Source organism: Neltuma alba, unplaced genomic scaffold, assembly GCF_004799145.2.
Source record: "Neltuma alba isolate B1F8T4 unplaced genomic scaffold, ASM479914v2 tig00005413_pilon, whole genome shotgun sequence".
Taxonomy (NCBI): domain Eukaryota; kingdom Viridiplantae; phylum Streptophyta; class Magnoliopsida; order Fabales; family Fabaceae; genus Neltuma; species Neltuma alba.
The window spans coordinates 4,638-31,787 of record NW_021634102.1 but is presented as its reverse complement, the minus strand read 5'-3'; the positions used below and the strand labels follow the sequence as shown (position 1 = coordinate 31,787).

The window sequence follows — 27,150 nt, the reverse complement described above, 5'->3', positions numbered from 1 at the left end:
CGGGGAATAAATAATTGGATCTTTTCCATTGATGAAAGCGCATAAAAAATTTCACTTTCATCTATAAATTAAAAAATGAATATTTGAATTAAAAGAAAAAAATTCGAGATATATATAAGTTATTCGTCAGAGCAAGTTCTAACTTCACGCGTAATAACAATTAATAGTACTATCTATGTACTAACTTATTTGTTTTTTCCTCCCTTCTCCTTCTTTTAGGTCTGACTGCTAACCTTAACATAAAAAAATGCTTTTAGAGTAATTCATACTAACCTGCCGTTAAAGTTTTCCACACGCAGCAAGTAAGTTTTAAAAATTAAGCTATTTTAATTCTAAATTATACAAATTTTATAAATTAATATAGAAAACACTTGATTTATACTAAATATTGTGGAGATTGTGCATTGTCAATGAGTGTTTAACAAAAGTTTGTGGAAGACAATGAATAGTTGAATTTATGTCGGAAAGAGTGGAAAGTGAGCTCTGGAGTCAGAATTGGATCATTATTGACTTTCTCTAGAAGAGGGAATCAATTGATATTTGTGCATTAGCTTGTCAATAATTAATTTTCGGGAGCTGAATTTAATTTTTTTTCTTCAAATCAGTGAATTATTTGAAAAATTAACATTTCGATACTACACAAAAGTTTAACTATTGTTAAAGATATAATTAAAACAATTAATAATCTCTTATGTCTGAAAAGCATGTCATTCGTGTGGATCAATATTTTAATATTGAGAGTGTAAAAACTAGACTAATTTAGAAAACTTATGAGCTGGTTTTTATCATAAAGATTATCCTTCCAATGATCGAAGTTTCCCCAAATAAAAAAAAAATCCTACGCCAAATTAATTATATTTTACAATCAGTACGGATGTTAATTATTGTTTCTTTTTATAAATAATACTACCTCCTGTCCTAATTATAAGATCCCATTAGTAGTCTACTAACGAGGTCTTATAATTAGGACATGAGGTAGTACTATATATGTTAAGCATAAACACGTTAGCTTAACATTAATCATGACCTCATAAGTTTGTTGTTCTTTTACTGTAGTGGAGACAATATGATTCCATCCTTATTATGTCTTTCTAAACCATGTGACACATGTGAACCTAAAACAACCCCAAAAATAAAGCGCCACAAAATAATTAATATGCCATATATTAATAATTACAAATTAAAAGGAATTACAAATTTTGTATACATTATTGTATTTCATTTAACAAAACACATGCATATATATATATATATATATATATATAGTTGTGAATAATGCAGTTTATTACAAATTTTATTTTATATATATGATCATTTATTATGTCTGATTATATTTGGCATGGGTATTTGATCATATTTGATTGAGTTTAATTTATAGAAAAGAATAATAAAAGAAATGGTATGGAGAATTATATAGGATATGCATGAATGGGAAGGAGAGGAAATAATGAAAAAGATAGGAAAGGGGAGTTTCTTGGAAGGTGCTATGAGCAGAGGCAGTGCAATGCATCTGAATTCATTTGTAAAAGACTAATTAAGAACGGTTGCCGCATTTGTCGGCCGATTTTATAATGGCATGCTCACCAACAATATTTTTTAAGAGATTACCCTTATTTTTTTAAAAAAATGATAATTAAGAGACTACTCTTATTTTAGATTCTATATATATTAAAATAATATTTTGAATAAATAAAAAAAATCAAATCTGAACCATCCAAATAAAATACGGATGATTTAGATCTAATGAGCTTATGGTACTCATCAAATTAAAGTGATGAACATTAAAACTGGTTCCAACAAACATATATTTTAATCCTAAAATTTAGGTGAGTTGAATTTTTTTTTTTTAATGGTAGATGCTAACGACCCATAACGTTATAAAAAAAAATTATATTATTTATATATTAGAAATAAAATTTGAATATATATCCTTGTGAAATATGAGTGGCAGCCTTATCAATTATATTGAACCCAACTTTATTGGACGGATTCTAAAGTTGTGTTCATGTTGCATTTTAACTTGAGTTAATTTAAGTGTTATGGCATAAAATCTATATATGGCAAACTAGATAGATGGAACATGGATCAATTATATATATATATAACCAACAATAAGTCTTACTGCCTCCGATCCTTAATATAAGAAATTGTTTAATTTTTATTTTGATTCTAAAAATGAGCCTACAATCCACTTTGTCTCTTATATTTATATATTTTTTTCCAAGGTAGTTCTTCTAACAATGGTAATTGTAGCCAATATACTTGATTAGCAATGATATTTTTAGAAATACAACACATATTTATTATAAACAACTAACTTAATTTTTTTCTTAATATCTTAAAATTAGTCAACTAGCTCTTACAATTAGGACTGAATGTAGTACTCCTCCGGTCCTTATTATAAGACCCCATTTGACTTTTATTTGGTCCTAATTATAAGACCCCCATCCATTTTGTCTCTTATATTTATGCATTTTTTTCCAAGATAATCCTTTAATAATGATAGTTTTAGCCAATATACTTAATTAGCAAGGATATTTTAGGAATTACAACACTTATTTATTATAAATAACCAACTTAACTTACTTCCTTAATCTCCTCAAATAAGTCAATTGGGTCTTATAATTAGGACCGGAGGAGTATTTTATTAGGCGAGGTCACTTAGATAGATCACTCAAAGTCAAAGTCATTGTATTCTATTAACAGCTATGAATTTTTAGATAAATTATCGATCAAAAGGTCCACAAGCTTAATAATTCTACACATGAATACTTTTTTATGTTTCTTTTTCTATTATTTTGTCATCGATCATGTTATGAAGCATACAAAATATATAGGGCCTGGAGGTATTTCATTATATAGCTAGAGACAAGGATTGAATATTCTTTTATTTCACATTAGAATTTTATTAAACATTAATATTGTATTTATGTCATATAAAAACAAAACAAATCGAATATCAACGCGTGTCTCATATAAATATGCCTAAAACTAAAACACGGTGTATTCTTCTTCAAGAGTAACTATTATTAAAGGCATCGTGGCAGCTCTTCTTGAAGCAATAATAGAATATCTGCATATGTAAAACGACAACACTAAACTACTTAGGCTTTTTTTCTAAATAAGAATTAATTTTGGCTTAAAATACAAGTTATGTAGATATTGTTTTACCGAAGAAAGATTCTTATTTAGTTACACGTGGGAACGACCAAGCCCTGTACGCAAGCAATATATGTTGAACATTTTTGTATACAACACTGGACTTGACGATACGCTGTTGTTGTCAAATGTCAAAAAAGAAAATCAATTATGTTTAATTAATTAATTATCACTATTTTACATGGGAAAATATGTACGGTGTTCGATACGCTATCCTTTTTTTTTTTTTTTGGAAATATATTCATGTCTCTTTCTGTTGAAAATGGAACCTAATTAATTAAAATATTTATTGAATTATATAAATATCTGCGGCCTAAGGACAGAATTGGAGAACGATACGTCGGAAATTTCTCATTTTCACAATACAATTGTCAAAGCGTTGAAGGTAATTTTCCGTAGCATCACAATCGATTGGTTGAATAATATAAGATGATCATTTAATTTTTTGTTTCTATAGAAGAGATCTTACCGAATAAATAATCAAACATATAAATTAAATAAAGAGTTAAGATGAACCCAGCATCTTGAAATTTTTTTTTAGTACATCCTACATCTTAAAATATTTTGTGATACATCCAACAGCTTAAAATAATCTTTTAAATGCGTTCAATATCTTGAAATATTTTTTAGGACATTCAATACCATAAAGTATTTTTTTTTACGTATTTGGTGCATCCAGCACCAAGACAAAAACAAAATATTTGACACACCTGAAAAATATTTCATAGTGTTAGATGCACACAAAATATTTTTATATACTAAATATATCTGAAAAATATTTTAAAGTGTTGGACGCTTCTTAATTCTTAAATAGGATGATTAATTTGCAATTGCAAGCATATGAAGACTTTGGGAGATGTGAATGAAAAAGAATCTTTTACCCGTATATGGTTTAGTCAAACATGAAATACAAAAGAGTACTTTTGAAAAAAATTAAAAACAAGAAAACATCACCTAACGGGATCGTAGATGGAAAGATTAAGACTTAATCAATTCAGAGTGGGGAACACAAGTAAAGTAATTAAGCAACGCCTTTAATTATATAATACTGCAAAGGATTCCTATGTGCGACGAATGGGGCTTTTGCGTTTTGACTTTTGCCTCAATGAATCGCGTGGTTCTCATACTTTATAAAGTCGTTTATTCGCGTGCTTGCAAAAAGACTTCCTACATTCTAGTTGTAATTTCAATTTCACCGTTGATTTTTAAAATAAAACACTTTATAATTAAAAAAATATATATTACGTAATGCATCAATCGAAGTCAGTATTTTTAAAAATATTCATGACTTTGGCAGAAATACAGGCCAGAGACTTAAACGAATATAACGAGAGATAATAATATTCTAAAAATTATATTGAAATACAAAAATAAATATAGGTGAAATAAAAACAAATTTTCAAATGAAATGTGTGGAGAAATTCTAATCCAAAGGAATAAAAATACAGCAAGAAAAAGAAGCCTTTTGATTTGTGAATAATGCATTTCTTTTTTTTTCGTATTTATAAGGTATGATTTTTTATGCAATTTTTGTCAATATGCTATCGTCAATACTCAGTATCTTGCGTAGGTAATTCAAAACAAAATATGATATATTAAAAGGGGGGACTAAAGACGGATATGATGGTGAAAACACATAGGATTTCATTTTCGTTTTTTTTGATAGTGGCAGGCAAAAAAAATGAAAAAGAAATGAATAAAATAGAAAATAGTTTGTCAGTAAGCAGCGACTGCGTGCGTGGAATTTCTCTCAATGATTGGAGGCTGATTAACAGACGTAACCATGACCGACAATACACGTATGTTTCATAATATTAAATTAATATATAGATATTATTGATCTATTTATTATTATTTTGAATATTATATATAATTATATGGAGAGAAAAAATTCATACATTCGTGGGCTATAGTAATGCTGCTTGCCAAAAAAAAATAAAATCAATAATATAAGCTATTTGTACGATCCTAAATGTAAGAGTTATGTCGACCAAATATATATATAAATTAAGAAGTTGGTTTTAATTTTAAATATAAAATTTTAATTTATTTAATGTTTTATATTTATTTCTTTAAAAGAATTTATAAACTGATATATAATATAATATCATATATCAGTGTTTTATGAAAAATAGCTCTTATTTAAGAATCAGAAGAGTATATTGAATATAGATGCATCTGACTTAAATGAATTAAACTTCTTTTTCACCAGCTAATACACTGGACCCTGAAATTCAATTATTTTTGGCCCTTTTCAAATCAACTAGTTTCATAAAGTTTGATCTCAGTGATTAGGGCTCACAAAAGTCCTTAATTTTTTAATCCTTGTTAATACAAAAGTATAATTGATAATTGAATTTCGTATACAAAATCTAAAGTTTACATATACAAAATAGAAACAAAAATACAGCATAACACATATATGTCAAGATGCGTCGAGTATAACGAGGAGAGGAGATCATGTGAAAATGACTGAGTAATAAAAATACAAATGATATTAAGCAAAACATTAGCAAGTAAAGCGCAGCCACTGAGTGTGTGTTTGTGTGGGGTTAATTAGACGTTAAAATGAGAACTTTAAATAATAATAATAATAAAATTAGGGGAAAAAAAAGAAAAATTTGAGCATGACCTATTTTTTAAGGATTTTAACCCTTAAACCTTAAAAAAAAAAAAAAAAAAAAGCTTTTCCCCCTCGTTTTTCAAATCCAGTTGCGTGTCAGCAATACGGGAAGAACTGGGCCTAGTAATTGGGCCGATATTTTTCCACTAATAATTAATAAACGTTGAGAAAATAAGAAGCCAGCGCAGCACATGGCCCCACAGCCACACTGCCACCAATCTGGACAGTGATTGGCCCACGCTTGTTCTGCCCTGGTAAGAGCATTGTATGGGATAACATAATCCAATGATGACGTGTATGGCTTCAATTCCAGCCTGCAAGTCCCCAGTTCTCACATTCAGTCATTCCCCCTCCCGTTCAATCACCATCCGCTCCATCCGACGGTCTCTCTCTCTTTTTTTTCACATTATGGCCATGAATTTATTGATCGGACGCGAAAAATAATTCGTCTGCACGTGCAAATGAAATCGCATCATAGGTATCTATGTTTTCTATAATTTTTAATTTGATATATATAAATATTCTCTTAATTAACACTACTTATGCGGGGGCTAATGAAATTATTATGTCATGATAAGATAAAGTATATGTGCTTGTAAAATGATTTTTTCCTTTTTATTATACATTTAATATTATATGTTATCATTTTCCAATCCTCTTGTTAATCCTTAATGTTGTTTTCCCTACAATATTTTGTCCATCTTAAATATCTTGATGCATGACTTAATTGTTGAATTGGTTTGATTTTGAATGTAAAACATGTTTTTTATATGTTCATCATTTTTGTAAAATTATCCCAATTGATACTTTCTCAATTATAATCAAATATGAAAGGGAGGGATGATATTAAGGAAGATGATCATAACATTTTAAGAAAAACATGTCATATTTTTTATGATTAATTAATTTACCTAACTTCTTTGATTTAATCAAATTAGTTAAATAGGTCTTATACTAAAAATGGGAGAAATACTTTATACTACAATGTGTGGACAAGTTCTTTCACATCGTTTTATTAGGGAACGTATTGAGAAGATATTAATTATTCCTCAAATTATAGATAATTTATTTATAAATAGAAACCACCAACCCCCCCCCCCCAAATTCTATAATTTTACGCAAAAAGAAAAAACACATACACAATGTTCACTTTAGAGCAACTGACTTTATTAAGAGGAAGAGTTAGTATTAGAGTTCAAAAAGACGGAAAACATTAAAATCATCCATATCAGTTTATATAAAAAATATATATATAATATTAACAAGTGATGAATCATACAAATTAGATAATAACTTGTTCGAAAATTTGGGTAGAATGATTGATATTAGACTTTTAATCAAAGGTTGTAAAGACATTAACAAGTTTAATCATGTTGATGGTTGCTTAATTATTAGACAACACAACATTGGAGAAGTTTAATTCATTTAATAATGAAAATGAGTCGCAAGGATCAGTCCCATTCAGATTGTAGAATTATTAAAACTTTGAGAGAGAGAGAGAGAGAGATATATATATATATCACATTGAAAATGAGTGGCTGAACAAAATAGGTAGCAAATAAATCAACAATTATGGACCAACTTGCCCATTAAGTCATAATTAAAATGAAAGTTCTTCGCCATACGCATTCATCATTCTTGAAAGATCGAGTTATCGCCTAATCAATTTTAAACCAACTCCCAACCTCTTTTTGGTTCCTGCCTGATTGAAACCAGCCTCATTAATTAAAATGTGTTATATTATGACATCGTTATACTACTTCCGATCCTTAATACTACCTCCGGTCCTAATTATAAGAGCTAGTTGATTAATTTTAGGAGATTAAGGAAGTACGTTAAGTTAGTTATTTGTACTAAATATGTGTTGTCTTTCCTAAAATATCCTTACTAATTAAGTTTATTGATCAGAACTATCATTATTAGAAGGACTATTTTAGGAAAAAATGCATAAATATGAGAGACAAAGTAGATTGATGTCTTATAATTAGGATCAAAATAAAAGTCAAATGAGATTTATATTAAGGATCGAAGTAATATAAAAGTTAGTTGACTAATTTGAATAGATGAAGAAAGCTTATCAAGTTAGTTATTTGTAATAAATAAGTATTATTTTTTATAAAATACCCTTGTTAATTATATGTATTAGCTAGAACTAATTAATATTTAATAGAACATTTTACATGTGCAAGTACTATCAGAACAACTTTTGAAAAAAAATAAATATAAGAGATAGAGTGGATTTGAGTTTTATATTTAATATCAAATTAAATATCAAACTTGCTCTTATGAGTTAGTATTATAATTTGATATATAACTCATTCTGCTATCAATCTCAATCATATACATAGTCTTATATGTCCGAAAAAGACTTGAAGTAAAATCTAAAACGTTGATGAGTTATTCACAACGATGTATTAAAAAATGAATACAAAAATCGCAATTTGCAAATTACATTATTTTTAAGATAATATATTTTTGCTGTTACTCCTCCGGTCCTTAATATAAGACCTAATTATTGAGTTGGTTTTGATCCTAAATATAAGACCCATTTCCTATATTTATCAATTTTCTCTAAATTACCCTTATGGATACTCTCTCAACTATAATCAAGTTGAAGAGGGAGATGGGGTATTAAGAAAGATGATTATGGTATTGTAGAAAAAATATGTCACATTTCTTATAATTAACTAATTTACCTAACTTCCTTAATCTAATCAAATTAGTTAAATATGTCTTATATTAAGGATCGGATGAGTATTACATTTAGTTTGCTACTTGCTAGATATATACAGGAAATATCACTTTTAAGAATTATCTCAAATGCTCACGAACAACATGTTTTTTTTTTTCCCCGTAACATCATGAACAACATGTTGATTGAAAAAACTTCTGCCATCTAATTAAGCGGCCAAAAGGGTGATGAGATATGGCAACAAATTAAAACACACACAGACACTGAACATAATAAAAGAAGCTATGGCCTGATGGCACAATCGAATCTAGAAACGATATACTCTTCCAATCCTAATTATAAGACCCAATTAACTTATTTGAGGAGATTAAGGAAGTAAGTTAAATTGGTTATTTATAATAAATAAGTGTTGTCATTCCTAAAATATCCTTGCTAATTAAGTATATTGGCTAAAACTATCATTATTAGAAGGATTATCTTGGAAAAAAATGCATAAATATAAGAGACAAAATAGATTGGGGTCTTATAATTAGGACCAAATAAAAAGTCAAATGGGGTCTTATAATAAGAACTGGAGGAGTATATGCATATGATTTATCATAATCTCGTTTGTACTATTAACTAAGCGATGTGACAGAATTTAGGTCTCATGCATGAACTTTGATGTTTTTAACTTCTCTCAATCCAACATACGTGTGACGCGCTTTTTTCCCTTCCATTTTTCCGACCGAGGTGGACATGTCGTAAAATGTCATCATATTGTTTTTTTTTTTCCCCAAAAAAACATTGTTTGTACGTAGATGCGTTGATCGAACTCAAAACTAAAGCTTAGTTGCAGCAATAATCTCATCACAACAAGTTGCGAAAATTCATTTTGATAAATTAAAAGGGGAAATTTTTTTTGGGGGATGAAAGGGTTAATAAATTCTAAACAAACAAACAAACAAGAAAGCTTGCATTTCAAGGGATGATGATGACAAAATGATAGCGAACCATTTGTTTGCGTTAATTCGTAGTTGCCCCAAAATGATTATCAGTCTCTCTTTTGTTTTCTCTTCAAATCTGTGCTTCCCCTCTTTCACGCACAACCCCCTCATTTTATGACTACATTTACACTGTATTTGGCACGAGATTTTTAGAAGGGAGTGCCTCCTCTCATTTGGCTAGAATATCTTTTAATAGAGAAAAGGGAGCTCTTCCCTTCTTTTGTTTGGCTGGAATGATTTTTAAGGAAGGGAGGGGCTCCTATTTCTTCTTTTTTGCTCTTGGCTTCTCCTCTAAAAGTGGAGTTTTTCAGAAGAGAAATGAGAAAGAAAATATTTAATTCTATAACTAGTCTTAGTAAATAATATAATTTTTCTTTTATCCTCTCTTTGACCCTTTCATTCTACATTTTTCTCTCAATCTTACAATTTTAATAACTCTAATCAACTCAACTTCATTCTTCTCTTATATTCAACAATTCAACAAGGAAAATCAAACTATTTAAAATTTTGCTAAAAAAAATGCAATGATAAAAATCATTGGGACAAAAAAAGAAACAATGAAAAATTACAATATTTTTGAAAAAGTCAACATAGAGTAATATTAACTTAAGCTAGGTAATAAGCATCTTTTAATCTTTTAATTAGTTAAAAATTAAAAAAAATAAGGAAATAAAAGATAAAAAATGGTAAAAATGTAATTTTTCTTTTGAACCCAATAGAATCAACGAATAACATTATGAAAAGAAATTTGATTTCAATTTTTTTTCTTAATGAGTTGTGCTTGTGGCAAAAGTACAACCTAATATTTTCTTTCAAGTTGATAAATTGCCTCATACATATTGATAAAATAAAAAAAATTTATTTAATTTTTATAAGAGGAAAATAGTTAATTTTTGAATAGTTCCTGTCCCTTCCCTTCTTATGTCAAATAAGGTATTATTAAAATGTGTCCCATTCCTTCCCCTTCGATCAATCTAAATAAAGGATTATTAAAATTCCTCTCTGCTCCTCTCTTCCCTTCCCCTCCCCTCCCCTCTATATCTCTCCTCCCTTCCCTTGTCCTCTTCTTCCCTTCATTGAAATCCCTTTCCTCTCCTTCCCTCTGTCGAGCCAAACACAGCATTAATTCCCTCTCGCATGTGTCATTAATAAAATTAAACATTATCGTCTCAATTATTAACGTTATTTTTAACTTTTTTTGGTCCCCTGCATGTAAACACATGGACCACGTTCTTTTTATATCTTTCTCATTTATTCACCTACGTCTGCCTATATATAATACGTGGTGATTAATAACATGAGATATATACTATACAGAGACAGTGTAAAGGGGGGTGGGAGTGAGAGTATTAGGTGTTATATCTGTGATGATAATCGGAGGGGAAGGGGGTTAACTTGAAAAAAGGGTTATTATTAATTATGATAAAGTTAAAGAGAAGGGTTGAGTTGCTTCATAATTAACAGAGAAGAAGAGAGTTTAGAGATTCCTTAGGCCCCTCAGCTCCATTCCACTAAAATAACAAGTCAAAAGTTATGACTCATTAGATCGCACTTTCCCTCACCATACACATATCATTCTAACACCTTCCCTCTCTTGGCCTTCATCAAAGTTCTTGTCTCCATTTCATAATCATCTTGCCTTAATTCATATCCTCTTTCTTCACCCCTCTTCCACCACATGCTTCCCTCTTCCTTCCTTTCTTTACTTTTTTAATATAATGTAAATGCATACATAGCACACAGATATGTCAACACCAAGTTTAAGTCTAAAACTTCATCCAAACACGATGAACGGCACTGCCAACTTTCTTCTTTTTTGATATGCTTTATTACAAAACTTCTAATTTCCATGCTCCACATACTTATCTAGTTTTAAATAATGTATGAGCTACTTAGTTGAGTTGGTTTTGATTCTAAATATAAGAATTTATCTCATTTATTTGTAATTTTCCCCCCAATAAATTTTAAAAATTATGTCACATTTATTATTGTTCAATAATTTATTTAACTTTCTTAATCAACCCATATTAGTTAAAGATATTAAAGATGGGAGGAGTATCTTATATAAAATAAACATGTACTTTTCACCTTTTTTTAAAATCAGTCTCTTAAAAGATATGTGTAATCTATATCCAGATTCTACATGGTAAACTTTACATGCTTTACAATAGTGACTTAAAAAATCTTCACAATATATATAGGACTCAGTTTTTTGTTGGTCCCCAATAATTTATTAATATGTGCAGTGAAGTCAAAGGTCATCACCCCATGTACCCTGTGCGGGATCATTATCATGATCACAACAACTCATCATCATCATCATCATCATCATCCACATAACTAAATAACTTCATTTTTAGAATATTTAAAACCTAATGCAATAAATATGAATTCCTTCCATTGAAATTTCTTTTTGGAAAAAAAAATCAATTCTTTGTTTAAAAAAAAAAAAGGAATATTCTGTGACTTCAATAAATAACTGAATAATTTGCTGTTAATTGATAATCTATTGTTTTGGAGGGAGGGGATTGAATTAAATTTTTTTTTTGTATACAAATTTTAGGAAAGGGGTTGGGCTCACCCATGATCTAAGAGTAGGACACCTAACGCTTGATCCATTAGGGCCTGTCCCTACAGGCACGGGGTATGATAAGCAAGTCTTTTTTTTTCCTGGCCCAATAGATAGGAATCTCAGCTTCACTACGCCATGGTGATGCCTCTCCCAATGCCGCGATTAGAGCCACAACAAAGTGGCACTTTCAAGATCGAATCCCTTCTTTTTGGTAAGAGAGTCTGACCCCTTCACTAACTAAACCCACGGATGAGGGGTTAAAATGTTTCATTTTCAACTGGGGGTATAAGGGCTCTTTTCACCTGAGTGGGCTTTACTCTAATATTTGGGCTACGAAACAACTCGATGTGTCAGATTGGAAAAGTTGGGATGAGTATTAGGCCCAGGCCTTTCGCCGAAGGGATGTGACAAACTGAATCTTGTTGGGCTTAGTGTACATTCAGTTATACGTATGCAGAAGAAGCCCAACTGGTTTTAACTACTAACCGACTTGACTACATCCGCGTGGACCCGGGACTTTCCTTTCTACCCCAAGTCAACATAATTAAAAAGCATAATATTAGTACCGAAAAAAAAAAGCATAATATTTTACATTTGTAATTAAAAAAACTTTTCTTTGTGAAAGGACTGCGTACGATGTGTGTCCACTTCAAACATCTCAATATAACTTCAAAAATTTTTTACATTTGGTCCTACAAATTAATCTAATGAATTGTTGTCTCCTCGGGATATTAGTATTGAATAGAAAAAGAATCATACATCTAATTTTTAGAACATGTTTAAACTTTTAATCCATTTTTAATATATATAGTTAATGTTATTATTGGTATTCACAGTTTAAATCTTTATAGTTTCAAATCATGATTTTCAATCCTTATAGTTGTTATGATTTTTATAATTATTAGCATTGTTAAGTACAAGAATTAGATCAGTTTTGGTCTCTGTACTTCTAATGAGTTTTAATCGTGATCTATCTACTTGATAGCATTAACTCAAACTAAATTCTTATAAAATTATCGGATCAAAAATAATGATTTGAAATTATAACAACAAAAAACAGAATTCTTTTTTTTTTAATGAAAGAGGACAACAGGTAAAAAATTACAGAAGTACAACACAAAAACAATCAAGCCCTACTCTGCTCTCCATCTGTCTCAGAAACGTCAGGAGGAGGGCAATCAAAAAGGTAAAAATTACCGTCTATCCTACGAGCGTAATTCGCTAAAGAGTCTGCTAAAGGGATCAAGTCCCTTTCTACATGACAAAAAATAGTATGCCAGTCTCTATTAACAGTAAGCCTGACATGATCAACTAAATCTTTAAAAGGGTAGCTGCCTTCACATCCTCGCGTCGCTAAGTTGATAGCCTCCATGCTGTCTAAATATATAATAATCTTTCGATGACCTCTAGACCAAACTGAATATAAGAATCTGAATATATACAGGTAAAAACAGAATTCTTTTTTTTTTTAATGAAAAGAGGACAACAGGTAAAAAATTATAGAAGTACAACACAAAAACAATCAAGCCCTACTCTGCTCTCCATCCGTCTCAGAAACGTCAGGAGGAGGGCAATCAAAAAGGTAAAAATTGCCGTCTATCCTATGAGCGTAATTCGCTAAAGAGTCTGCTAAAGGGATCAAGTCCCTTTCTACATGACAAAAAATAGTATGCCAGTCTCTATTAACAGTAAGCCTAACATAATCAACTAAATCTTTAAAAGGGTAGCTGTCTTCACATCCCCGCGTCGCTAAGTTGATAGCCTCCATGCTGTCTGAATATATAAGAATCTTTTGATGACCTCTAGACCAAACTAAGTTCAGGCTGTGTAGGATCCCCATCAGCTCCGCAATAGTTGGGGATACATTTGTGAGCTTAGCACAAAAACCACATATCCAGTTATTCAAGTAATCTCTGATGACTCCTCCACAGCCACTGTGCCCATTCCTGAGAACAGAACCATCTACTTCCAACTTAATGAACGTATCATCGGTATCCTCCATACCTTGCCGCGGAGTAGGCTCCACCCTGTAGACTGCACACTTACTTGCTAAGTTGTAATCCAAACAAGCTCTGAAGAAACTGTCATTTGCATCTCACCTGTTGCTAATTTCCTGGTCATTGAACATTCAACTGCATTGGGTTGTCCAAATATCCTAACATATGTATCCAAATAGAGTCTTCCAAGGCTTTCTCTTAGTAAACTGACATCCTGCCTCTTGAGTGAGGTTCCATCTGATCCAATCCGCACCTGAGAGGGAGGAGAAGGTTTGCCACTTGGTTGGTTCGACTACCGCTCTCCATTGATCCGTCGCATTCGAGCAATCACGTAACAAGTGCATTTGATCTTCTACTTGTTGACATCCAAGCTGACATAAGTCTGTTTCTGCAATACCTCTCTCTTTCCTTAACAAACACGTATTCATTCGCCCGTGGTAGAAAAGCCAGATGAAGGTTTTAATCTTTTCCATCATTTGCCACCTCCATATGCGCTTCCATATGATATCCTCCTATCTCACTGTACCTGCAAACAGAAAATCATAGGCAGATTTCGCAGAAAAACGACCATCTGAAGATGGTTTCCAGTAAAGTTTATCCTCTCCTCTCTCCTCACGGGGTGGGTGTGTATTAAGGATTCTATCGATCACTTGTCAGGGAAGCCAAATCTTCATTTTACTCCTGTTCCATTCTCCATCTGACCCTGTACAATCTGCGACCTTCTCATTTCTGTCGATCAAATCTTCGTATTCTGGTACAACCTCCACAAGGGGTATGTTAAGTTCTGACCAGTTATCATACCAGAAAGAGGTGGAAGTCCCATCTCCTATCTTCTTTGCCACACCTTTCTTGAACTTATCCCAAACATCGCAAATCCCCTCCAAGTAAGAGACGAATGCTTCTTCTTACTAACATCCGGCATGTCTTGATTCCCGCAACGATACTTCCCTCGTAGTATTTTGACCCCTAATGCCTCCTTGCTAGAAATAAGACCCCAAAAAATCTTCATTATAAAGGCCTCATTTTGTTGTCTCAACCTTCGAATTCCCAAGCCCCCTTGCCTCTTATGTTTAGTCACCTGTTCCCAAGATAAGAGATGAAGTTTTCTTTGGTCATCTTGTTGTCCCCAAAGAAAGGCTCTATTCTTCCTTTCCAGCTCCTCTACCAGCCGCTTCGGTAGAAGTATTGTTTGCATATAATAAGTAGGGAGTGTTGAAAGTACTGCCTTAATCAACATGGACCTTCCTGCCATGTTTAGACAATTCCTCTTCCAACCCGATAACCTTCTATGTGTTTTCTCCACCAGAGGGGCAAAAGTGACATAGGACGCCCTCCTGTGAATCAGAGGAATCCCTTAATACTTCTCCAGATCGTTTGTCAATCCCACACCCATCCTCCTGCTAAGGTCCAGAGCCTTTGTAATATGGACATTTCTTGAGAAGCAGATCTTAGTTTTGTTCTTCTTCATGTTCTAGCCTGAAGCTAGGCAAAACTTGTCCAAACAACTAAGCATAGCGTCAACTTGTGAGCTAGATCCCTCCCCAAAAAGAATGAGATCATCGGCAAAAAATAAATGAGACACCTGTGGCCCTTCACCATTCAGTCTTAGTGGTTTCCACCTTCCATCCTCTATAGCATCTCTAATTACATGGTTCAGCCTCTCCATGCATAACGTGAAGATATAAGGGGACATAGGATCCCCTTGCCTTATACCTCTGGTTGAGGAGAAAGAATCTGTCGGTTCTCTGTTCCACATGACTTGAAATGATGAGCTAGAAATGCAGGCCACAATCAGATTACAAAGTTTTTCTTCTATGCCCACTGCCTTTATTGTTTCTGTAATGAAGCTCCATTCAAGCCTGTCGTATGCTTTTTCCAAGTCCACTTTAACTGCTAGCCACCCTTTCTGACCCGTCTTCAGTTTCATAGAGTGAATTACCTCTTGGGCTATAGTGATGTTATCACTACTTTGCCTTCCTTCAATAAAATTGCATTGGTGTTGTCCCACCACCTTGTTCATAATCACTTTTAACCTTTTACTGATTATCTTTGTCACAATCTTGTAGCTCACATTGCATAAGGAGATAGGCCTGAAGTCTTTCATCGTTGCTAGTTGGTCTTTCTTGGGAATGAGAACAATATAGGTGTCATTCAGTTTCTTTATTTGGGAAGGATCATTGAAAATCTCCTTGATCAGAGCACACATTGACTCACAAATAACATGCCAGAACTCATGATAAAAGAAAGCCTGAATCCCATCCGGGGCCGGGGGCCTTGAAAGCCCCAAGATCAAACACGGCTCCCTTGATTTCCTCATCAGTGACTTCAGCAGCCAAACTCAACGTATCCATCAAGAGATAGTAGGAAAAACATTACCGATCATTAGCATTGGGGAATTCACCGTACCACTACGGAACAACTCCCTATAGTAATTCATGGCCATGTTCTTGAGCTCATGTTGCTCAAAGCATCATCCATCATTGTCCTTCTTAAGCCCTTCAATTTTGTTCTTTCTTTTCCTGATAATAGTAGAGTTATGGAAGTATTTACCCTTATGTGTATCTATCTTAAAATTAATGACTCTATTTTTTATTATTAATTTTAGTTTATTTATGGTCAATCACGATTTTACTATTTTGACTCCAATAGATTTAGCTAATGAAGTATTATATGAATAAAAAAAACAGGCTTGGCGTGCAAGAATCAAGCTAATACACCTTGATTGAAGGTTAGAATTTACAAAGAAGAGGCAAGAAAGGCAAAGGAAAAGATTAATTTAGATATTATGGATTTATTGAGATATTAATATTATTAATTAAGTAATATTATAAAAGGAAAGCAATTATTTTAAAAGATTGAGAATATTTCATAAAGCTATTCAGATACTATCCATATCTAATCACATTTTAATATTTAGATAATTTTAAAATAAATATATTTAAATTATTTTTTGTAAAATAAATAAAGGATTATGGGGGTTTTTTTTTTAGAAAAATAATCTAGGTGAAGGCGTAAACCTAAATTTATCTTTTACTCATCCTCTCAGCAGCCGTCGCTTATTTTTCTTGTCCTTCTAACTCATCAATTTTTGCCAGACACGTCTTTCAATTCTTTCTTGTTCTTGAATCAGGTGTGTGAAGCTTTCCATATGATAACCCAAAAATCACATGGGTGACAGTGCAGCCGGTGGCACTTCGTTACCGTCAGGTCCCGATGGCAGACATCGGCGGGTCTTCTACTTCTACGAACCCACCATTGGTGACTATGAATACCAACGTGACCATCCCATGAAACCCATCCGAATCCGCATGGCTCACAATCTCATCGTCCAATATAACCTCCACCGCCACTTCCAAACCGTCCGTCCCTTCCCGGCCACTGTACAAGACATCCGTCGTTTCCACTCTGAAGACTACGCTGACTTCCTCTCCACCGTCTCGCCCCAGAGCACCCAAGGCAACGCTTGCTTCCGTGAGCTCAGACGCTTCAACCTTGACCAGGATTGCCCCGTCTTTAATGGCTTATTCGATTTCTGTCGGGCCTCAGCCGGTGGCTCCATAGGTGCTGCCGCAATATTGAATCGTGGCGATGCCGATATCGCCATCAATTGGGCCGGCGGCTTGCACCACGCTAAGAAGCGTGAGGCCGCAGGCTTTTGCTATGTCAATGACATCGTCCTCGGCATTCTCGAGCTTCTCAAAGTTCACAGGGTACTTTCAATTTCTTTGCCATTTTCTTGAACTTTTTCCTAAACCTCGTATATATTACCCGTTCTCCATTGTCCTTGGGCAGCGTGTGCTTTATGTTGACATTGATGTCCACCATGGAGATGGTGTGGAGGAGGCTTTTTACACCACGGATAGAGTGATGACCGTGTCTTTTCACAAGTACGGGGACGAATTTTTCCCCGGCACTGGACACATATTCGACGTTGGGTCGGGTCCTGGGAAAAATTACGCCCTCAATGTGCCGTTACAGAATGGAATGGACGATGATAGCTTCAATTCTCTATTTCGGGGCATAATTCAGAGAGTGATGGATGTCTATCAGCCCGATGCTGTTGTTCTACAATGCGGAGCCGATTCGTTGTCCGGTGACAAGTTGGGTCCTTTCAACTTGTCTGTGAAAGGCCATGCAGATTCGCTTCGTTTCCTCAGATCATTCAATGTCCCTCTTATGGTCCTAGGCGGGGGAGGATATACGGTTCAGAATGTTGCTCGTTGCTGGTGTTACGAGGTTTATGTCTCTAATAATTTGCCTCTCTTTCAAGATCTCATGGATAATTTTTTATGATCGCATGTTCTTGTACTGTAGACAGCAGTAGCAGTTGGAGTGGAACCTGATAACAACTTGCCTTACAATGATTATTATGATTATTTTGGTCCAGATTATACCCTTCATGTTAATCCTCGATACATGCAGAACCGAAACACACCCGAGGATTTGGAACTGACGAGGTAAAGTAACATAATTATATGTGTTATTGCCGAAACACACCCGATCGAGGATTTGAAATTTCTTCTTTATTGCAGGATAATACTACTGGAACAACTGTCCAGACTTCCTCATGCTCCCAGTGTGCCTTTTCAGACAACACCATCCACCAGTGAAGTTCCAGAAGAGGTTGTTCCTTAATTAGTTATTAGTAGTTGCTGATCTTGGCGCCCCACGTTCCACTTTCTTGTGGTTTAATAACTGTATGTATTTAGGAAGAAGAGGACTTGGATAGAAGACCACGCCGGCGCTGTTTGAGGATTGCAGATTCTGATTCAGATGCATGATGATGAAGAGGTTAATGCTAGGAGCCAAAATTTGCCTTCCCATATATAAGAGGTACAGAGATTATACTACATCTCTGGTCTTATTGCTTGAGCATATTCTGATTTCATACCATATATACATTATCAGGACGTAGCTAGCAATGATTAAGCTTTTTCTTAACCATCTGCTTAATGATTAATTTGTCACAAGCCAAGGCGCTCTTTTAATATTTTGAGCCTTAATCTAATGTTAAGGCCTGAGGGTTGGGTTAATATTATGCAAGGAGACACGATGAAAACCCCTCCAAAAATTATTTTTGCACTTTACCAGACTAAATTCCCCCCACATTTATCTTGTACGTCGTAAAATTATTTGAAATGTTTTAAATCAAACACCACTTAATTGGGAGGTGGATGAATTGCTTACATGCTATGCATGTTCTTACAGTTAATTGGGCAATTTGAGAGGAAAGTGAATGATATGTTTACTTGACGGTGACCATTTTGCAAATGAATTGAAGTCTTTGCTGTGTTTCATGAGAAGCTAAGGAAGATACTGTGTGTAAAGCAGGGATCTTGTAGATAAGAGGGATTGGAAGACGAGAGAAGCTGGAACTGCATTAATTCATTCTTATAATTGAGACACCATGATGATGTGTGTATTTTGTTTATACAGGAGTTGTTATTCGGATTGTTGTAAAAACTTATCAATATAGCCAGCAGATAAGGCTGTAACAGAGTTGTTATTTTGGTATATAAACAAGACAAACAGTTTTTTACTCATCCAATTCAATGAAAGCTCATTTATGATTCATCCCACTTGGTCGCTTGTGCCATCTGAAGTCAACCCTTTACTGTTCATATTTTCTCGTACAATTTCCTTGTTAGGCAAATTAAATGAGACATGCATTGAACTCTGATCTGGTAGATGAAGCTTCTCTGACGAATTTTTATAATGTGAAAGCACCGGCTCACAACTTGATTCACTAGTTGATCTGAATTATTCCTTAAAAAATCAGAACAAAAGAAAAAGTCAAAGCATGCATGGGAAATACTACCTTTGGTTCTTAATATAAGATTTCGTTTGATTTTTATTTTGGTCCTAAATATAAGACCCTAATATATTTTGTCTCTAATATCTGTGTATTTTTTTCCCAAGATAGTTCTTTTAATAATGGTTATTATAGTTAACACACTTGATTGGCAAGGATATTTTAAAAAAGACAACATCTATTTATTACAAATAACTAACTTAACTTATTTTCTTAATCTCTTCAAATTAGTCAATTAGCTCTTATAATTAGGACAGGAGATAGTACATAACTGGAGAGCATTATAGTAAATCCGTTAGTAGGACCTGCGACGCATGGGGCAAATTGAGGAGAATATAAAATCTATAACAAGTAAACGTAGCCAGCTCAGAATCAATAAATTAAATTGCCGATACTTGACCCTTAATGCTTAAGCAGAGCTGAGTAAACGAAGGAAATACATGGGTTATTATATTCAAAGTCTTACTTTCCTTGAACAATATTCGTGATCGAACAACAAATTGGTCAATCAAGTTGAGCTGAATTTCTACAACGCCAACTACATGTTACATTAAGTGAGATTAAATTAACAACCAATTTGAATGCTAAAAGGAACAAAAACCACAAGAAAAGTCAACTTTTTTTTGGTAGGTTTGCATACGAGGAAGTAATTAATACCATGAAACTATGAATAAACAAAGGACGTGGCTCCACTATAAAATCTTAAACCTTGCGCTCCTACTAGGATCAAGCTTGCATCTCCATAATGGGAGCATTAGTTCAGATCCAGGTGAAGCTGATTGCTACAATACTGATAGCTTTGCTCCTTCTGGGTAACTTTGTACCAACCTCGTCCTATCTTCCCTATGGTAATTATTTCTGTGATAGTTCAATAATTAACTCCTCCAGTATATATGTGCATATATGTTATGTATAAAGTTGGCAAAAAAAAAAAGTTACATATAAAGCTAATAATTTTGAAAAATGGAAGATGTACTGATTTTTACTGAATGAAATGAAGGTGATGAAGAGAAGAGTTCATCAATGGCGTTGAACTTTAGAAAGATGGTAGTGAGGTCGAGAAGAGTTCCACTGCCGCCTCCTGCCCCTACCAGAAACCGAGCCTCTTCACAGCGTGCGGCGGCTCCTCCGCCTTCCGCTCGTCTATGATCTCTCACATCTATCTCACTGTTTCAATGTGAATCTGATGAAGATTTAGGTAGAATCAACGTGGGCCCTGTATTACTTCCTCATTCTGTGCCCATTTGGGAGACCAATGTATAAATAAAGGGACAACTTCCTATCAAATGAGTCAAATTATTTATATACTATAAACAATGCGCAATTTTTTAAAATTATCTTAATCTCTTATCTGCATCTCTAGGAGAAAGATATTTAGTTAGTAGTGATTAATAAGATTGGTTTCAATGCCAGAAATTCTTTCGAAAATATTTAGTAAGTGGTATAAAGAAAATTAATCAGACTATTTTCTTTTTGAGTTAAATAATGTGTATAATGCTGACTGTGAAATTGGAATTTTTCTGTATGATTAAAAAGGTTAGGACAAACCAATAAGAGTTGGTCCATTAGTAAAGAGTCGGCTTATAACTCACACAGATTTTCTTGCAATAGATAGTTGTAGCCCCGGAAAAGAAACTCTGCTAAATTTTTTCGTACATAGAATCTTCATATTCATATATAATATGTGTGTATAACATATAAATTTTTTAGATAGATATGTTTGATTCATGCTCGAGCCAAATGATGAAAAATTATCATGTCAGGTTCTTTTGGAGGATGGATCTATGAGAATTCACCTATCCCAATAACCAAAAAAAGCCTGGCTTGAATGTGAGTTTCCGGGATCTAACTTACATGAACCTTTTTTTTTGTATTGAAAAAAAAAAAGTTAGGAGAAAACACGTAACGAGTTACTATACGCTGGTCAACAAACCCAAAAAAAAAAAAAAAGCATGTTGACCTTATTCATATCACGTCGCTCGCAACTCACAAGTCACAACATGCCCCATCCTCCCACTTCAATCTCCTTGCCCTCCCCTTTGACTTCGGATTAAAAGGTTCTTTTTTTGGCCAAACTTTGGAAGAAAAGGTTCAATCAGCACATTTAAGCTGCAATTCCTAATAAGCAACTCCAAGAATCAAACTTAAGTCATCTTATCAGCGATGATGTGTCCAGGATCAAGAAAGCGCATAGTTGAACTGAAGTTGCTTATTTAATGCAGAGTCATTTTGATTTACTTCAATCCGAACTCTGCAAAATTTGCAAATCCTTGTTGAGGGTCAAGAAATTGCATGCTTTGGTAATTAAGTCCAATCTCTCGGAAGATCCGTTTTACGCAACTCAAATTATCAGGCAGTATGCAGCTAATGGTGACGTTAATTATGCCCACCATGTATTCGACAAAACTCCCACTCGAAGCGTCTACCTCTGGAATTCCTTGATTCGAGCCTACGCTCAAGCCCAGAGGTTTCGCAGTGCATTTTCTCTTTTAATAACATGCTTACAACCAACACAAGACCTGACAATTTCACTTACGCTTGTATTGTACGTGCATGTTCCGAGAATTTCGATTCTGCTGGCCTGAGACTTGCTCATGGGAGGGCCATAGTCTCTGGGTTAGGATCGGACTCTGTTTGTGGCAGTGCTCTTGTGACAGCTTATTCTAAATTCGGCCTTGTCAATGAAGCCGGTGGAGTGTTTAATGGGATTTCTGAACCCGATTTGGTTTTGTGGAATTCTTTGATTTCTGGTTATGGGTATTCTGGTTTATGTGATAAAGGGATGCAAACATTCAACGCAATGCGGCGTGCTGGGAAGAAGCCAGACGGATATACAATAGTTGGGTTGCTTTTAAATGTGGCAGATTCTAGCTTGCTCAGAATTGGTCATGGAATACATGGTCTAAGTCTGAAAAATGGGTTTGATTTTAATTCTCATGTAGTTAGTTTGCTGGTGAACATGTACTCGAGATGTAAGTGCATGACTTCAGCTTACAAAGTCTTTGCAAGTATATTCCAACCTGATTTAGTTACATGGTCTGCTCTGATAGCTGGATATTCTCTGACTGGAGATTATGTGAAGGCTCTGCTTTTTTTCAGGGAATTGAACATGAAAGGCAAGAAGGCAGATACCGTTTTAATTGCTAGTGTATTGGCTTCTATTGCTCAGTCAGCAAATGTAGGGCCTGGACGTGAGATACATGGTTATGTTCTTCGGAATGGATTGGGATCAGATGTCATGGTCTCTTCTGCTCTTGTAGACATGTACTCAAAGTGTGGTTTCTTGCACTCAGGAACTAGAGTTTTCGAATTGATGCCAAAGCAGAATATAGTTTCTTATAATTCTATAATTTCAGGTCTTGGCTTGCATGGATGTGCCTTTGAGGCTTTCAGGATTTTTAATAAGATGCTCAATAAAGGTGTAGTACCTGATGAGTCCACTTTCTCCTCTCTCCTTTGTGCTTGTTGCCATGCCGGCCTTGTCCAAGATGGCCGGGAGCTTTTCAGGAGGATGAAATATGAGTTTGACATTGAAGCCAAAACTGAGCATTATGTTTATGTGGTGAAACTTCTAGGGAGTGCAGGGGAATTAGAAGAGGCTTACAATCTCATTCAGTCCTTGCCAGAACCTGTAGAAGAAGGCATCTTGGGAGCTCTCCTATCATGTTGTAATTCATGTGAAAATTCTGATCTGGCAGAAACCATAGTTCATCGGCTTTTTGAGAGCAATCCTGATAATGATGTTTACAGGGTTATGCTTTCTAATATCTATGCTAGTGATGGTAGGTGGGATGATGTGAAGAAAGTGAGAGATAACATAACTGGTGGTCTGAGAAAATTGCCTGGACTAAGCAAGATTGAAGGCCAGTTTTGCAAACAGTGAAAACTGTGGTAGATTCCTTTGGTTCTCTCTGTGTAATCCCATAGAATGATCGGGACTATACTGTCAGCCATACAGGAGGCCCTTGATGAAGGCATTACACATGGGAGATAACCTGAATATATTTGCTTAACCGTATTGCCAGGACAGCCACTTCCTCTTCGTTTTGTTAAGGACTTTATTTCACCACTAGCATGGACAAAATTGAAATGGTTAATATGAACTGGGATAATTGGTGAGAATGGAACCTCTCATGCGTGGCAGCGCAATTACAAGAACCAAGATATATGAACATTCATTTATGGCCATTCCCTTTAGTGTCAAAAGTTTTGTGCACCTGGTAAGCTTATGGTCTTGTATTAATAGTTTGCTTCTAGCGTATATAGCTGTTACTTTACATAATTATTGCTGAGGAATTGGTAGACTTATTAATGATTCTTCGTTTTATGAGCTACAAATTACGGGTGGCCTTCTATGCTGATCTTAAAAATTAGGTCCAGAAGATAAACATTAAGATTTTATTGGCTCTGTGAAGTACATTAACGGATTTCATATTTCATCACCGCAACTTTCTAGAGCCTTTGTGGTGTATCAGAAATTTTGGTAGATATTGAGCCCAACTTGTTCAAGCCAAGCATTGATCGTGACATACTTGTTAGGCTGCTCATTTCTGTATTTCTATATCATACTCCTTGTTAATTCATCATTGACTATTTCTTGCGCTTTGCGGGTCAAGTTGCAATCTGATTTTCAGCGTCAGATCTTGGGTGATTCGCAAATTATTCCTGTTTATAGGGTATTGTTCTGTGTAGACACTGCTGATTAGCTTCGGTGTAATTTAGCTGTAATGTATTCACTAATGAAACCTCTTGAGATAAGCTTGTCAAGCTTCTATGTGCCTAGTATTATCTTATTTCATTTCTGACAGTAGGAAAGCTTGAAAGATGTCAATGACGCGGAATTTCTGAGCGGAGTGTTTGATCTAGAAAATTCCGTCCCCTGCTTGGTATCCTCCCATAATCAATTACAGGTTAACATATTTACCAAAAAAATGTGTAAACTTTGCTGGAGTGAACCGATTCATGAGATGGATTATTGAGGGAGAGCTAAAAGGGATTCTAACTATTTACATCACTTTGTAAGCCTTGTTCTGGAGACTTCCTGTATGGCAAAAGCATAGTGGAAAACATGTCCTATACTTGCCATTAACACGAACTGTTTCAGGAAGTGACTGCTGCTACTTTCCGAACCTCATGTTGTGAGACCACACTCTATTCTTACAGATTTCATTGTCTTGTTGATTCCATCTTTTGCTTGTGAAATTATTACTCTATCTGTTTTCCTTGTGTACCTCATGACAGAAAGGGTCTGTGCTAAATATTACAATGTCTTGAGAGCTCAAATTATAGGACGAATATATATTTGTGTGTGTGTGTGTGTCCTTGATGCTGTCCTCTTAATCACACTTGTTTATTCTCGCCATTACGACAGCATTGTTGGCGGATGTTAACCTAGAGTCAATATACTGGAAGCCCGCAATGGCGCAAAAATTTCAGATCCCAGCCTTTTTATCTCTTGAGAATCCACACCCCACTTAGTTCAGCGAATACATTCTTCTCCTTATATATCTATATATTGATTCTACGATGCATTTTATTTTCTTGCACTGCTAATTAATATGATGCTGCATCATCTGCTGGCATTTACCACATATGTTGAGTTGATTGAATTGAGTTTCTGATGAATTGGGTTGAGATTTGGCACTCCACTGAGTGGTTCTGCAACAAAGTTGAGGATTCTGTTTTCTTTTGAGCCCCTGTTTCCACAAGGAATCTGATGTAAATGCCACAACTAGATCTAATTGATACCAAATCCTTTCAGTGGATTTAGAACTATATCTTGATGCTGCTATAATTCTGTAGGGTCAAAATTTACCCTTGATTATTTTTTCTGTTTCACGGACTAGCATTTTTGGCTGGCCCACCCTCAATGATTTTTTCTTATCCTGTTGCCCAAAATAGACACGCATCAAAGTACAATGATTCTCCTTATTGCTTATTTCGCAATTTGCTGTATTGCACATTATTGTTGGGAAATCTATGGGCCTTGTCATGGGCATGGATCTTCGAGCCACCCAATTCTGTGTTTCCCCCCAGGAATTATAATGGAAAAAAAAGAAATCAAATATAGTCCTTTAACTTATTTATAAGTATCACATCCAGTTTCAAAACCAAAAATTTGTCTGCTAATTGGTTATATTTTAACATTTAACACACTATATTTATAGTCATTCCGAAATGAGTGAATTGTCCTTTTAAAATTTTCATCTTACATTCTTGTTTTAAAATTAGGTGGATTACTGATACATTATACAAATTCGAAGAATAAGTATAACCATGCATGACTTGTTGATGGTGCCTCCCCATGTTATATATTTTGTATTTAATATTAGTATTGATTCATTAATAAGAAAACAAGTGAAGAGTATTTAAATGAACTATAAATTGTGTTGTGTATATGTATGGGTATGTCAAAAGTGAAGTTTCACATTGTCCAAGAGAGAGGGAGCTCCATGGTATAAATACTAGCATATATTATTAGGCTAGTGAATGAGTCTAAAGGAAAAGGAAGATCTCGCGCGCACGACAACAGCACAGCGAAGAAAATGGAGTTGAAAACTGGCGATTTCCCCTTGCGGGTGAATTAAAATAGCACTGGGCACTTTTTACATAACACTTTTGCAAAAATAAATTATGAAATTGTGTGAAGAAAGTTTATCAGAAAATCCTTATTTTAACCATTTATTTTTTAATTGGCCAGAGGTTACTGGACATTAGGGAGTTTCATTTGTTATTAAACTGGGATTATCCTGTCATTAATCTTTAAAACCATTTTCATAGATTAATGCTTGGTAACGCCACAAATTCAAGTCTTGAATGCATATAACGTCCATAACCGAAGGTGTAAATGCAGTTTATGGTGGAAACATATGAAACTAATAGTTTAATTGTGTTTATGGTGCCCAATGTTCAAATCCTCTGAGGTCTATATAAAGCAGTTTGGGACAGTGTGTTGAGCACACCACTCTTGAGCTTTCGAGCATCCTTTCTCCTTTGTGTTTCTTCGCTTCTTCCCTCTCTTTGTTGCTAAGTTATAGTTTTGTTTCTGCTGTGTTGTCACCCTGTTTCCTGTAGGAATAATTCGTTTAATCCTAGGGAGTACCGTATTCATATTTACCTATGGTGACAGAATAACTTTTAAGAACAATGTCTACCAGCACGACTCGAATCAGACTAATATTCATTTCCAATTGCTGCTGCAAACTGAAGGTGCATATATCTGTGCTTTTTTTTTTCCTCCCTAAGAAGCTATCCAAATGTTCTCATTTTCTGTGATCATTTCTTAGGGTGAAAACCTTTAAAAAAAATT

General features: G+C 34.3%; 2 protein-coding genes and 1 pseudogene across 2 annotated transcripts; 2 read left to right on the top strand and 1 right to left on the bottom strand.

Moving 5' to 3' along the window:
- Nucleotides 1–13,554: 13,554 nt before the first annotated feature.
- LOC114747703 (uncharacterized) lies at nt 13,555–14,034 on the bottom strand. Its single transcript, XM_028936045.1, has one exon. It carries the CDS (start codon nt 14,032–14,034, stop codon nt 13,555–13,557), a length of 480 nt encoding a protein of 159 aa, XP_028791878.1.
- Nucleotides 14,035–17,175: 3,141 nt separating this feature from the next.
- On the top strand, nt 17,176–18,859 carry LOC114747706 (histone deacetylase 6-like; annotated as a pseudogene).
- Nucleotides 18,860–22,338: 3,479 nt separating this feature from the next.
- On the top strand, nt 22,339–23,724 carry LOC114747704 (putative pentatricopeptide repeat-containing protein At1g64310). Its single transcript, XM_028936046.1, has one exon. The coding sequence runs from the start codon at nt 22,339–22,341 to the stop codon at nt 23,722–23,724; it is 1,386 nt and encodes a 461-aa protein (XP_028791879.1).
- Nucleotides 23,725–27,150: the final 3,426 nt, after the last annotated feature.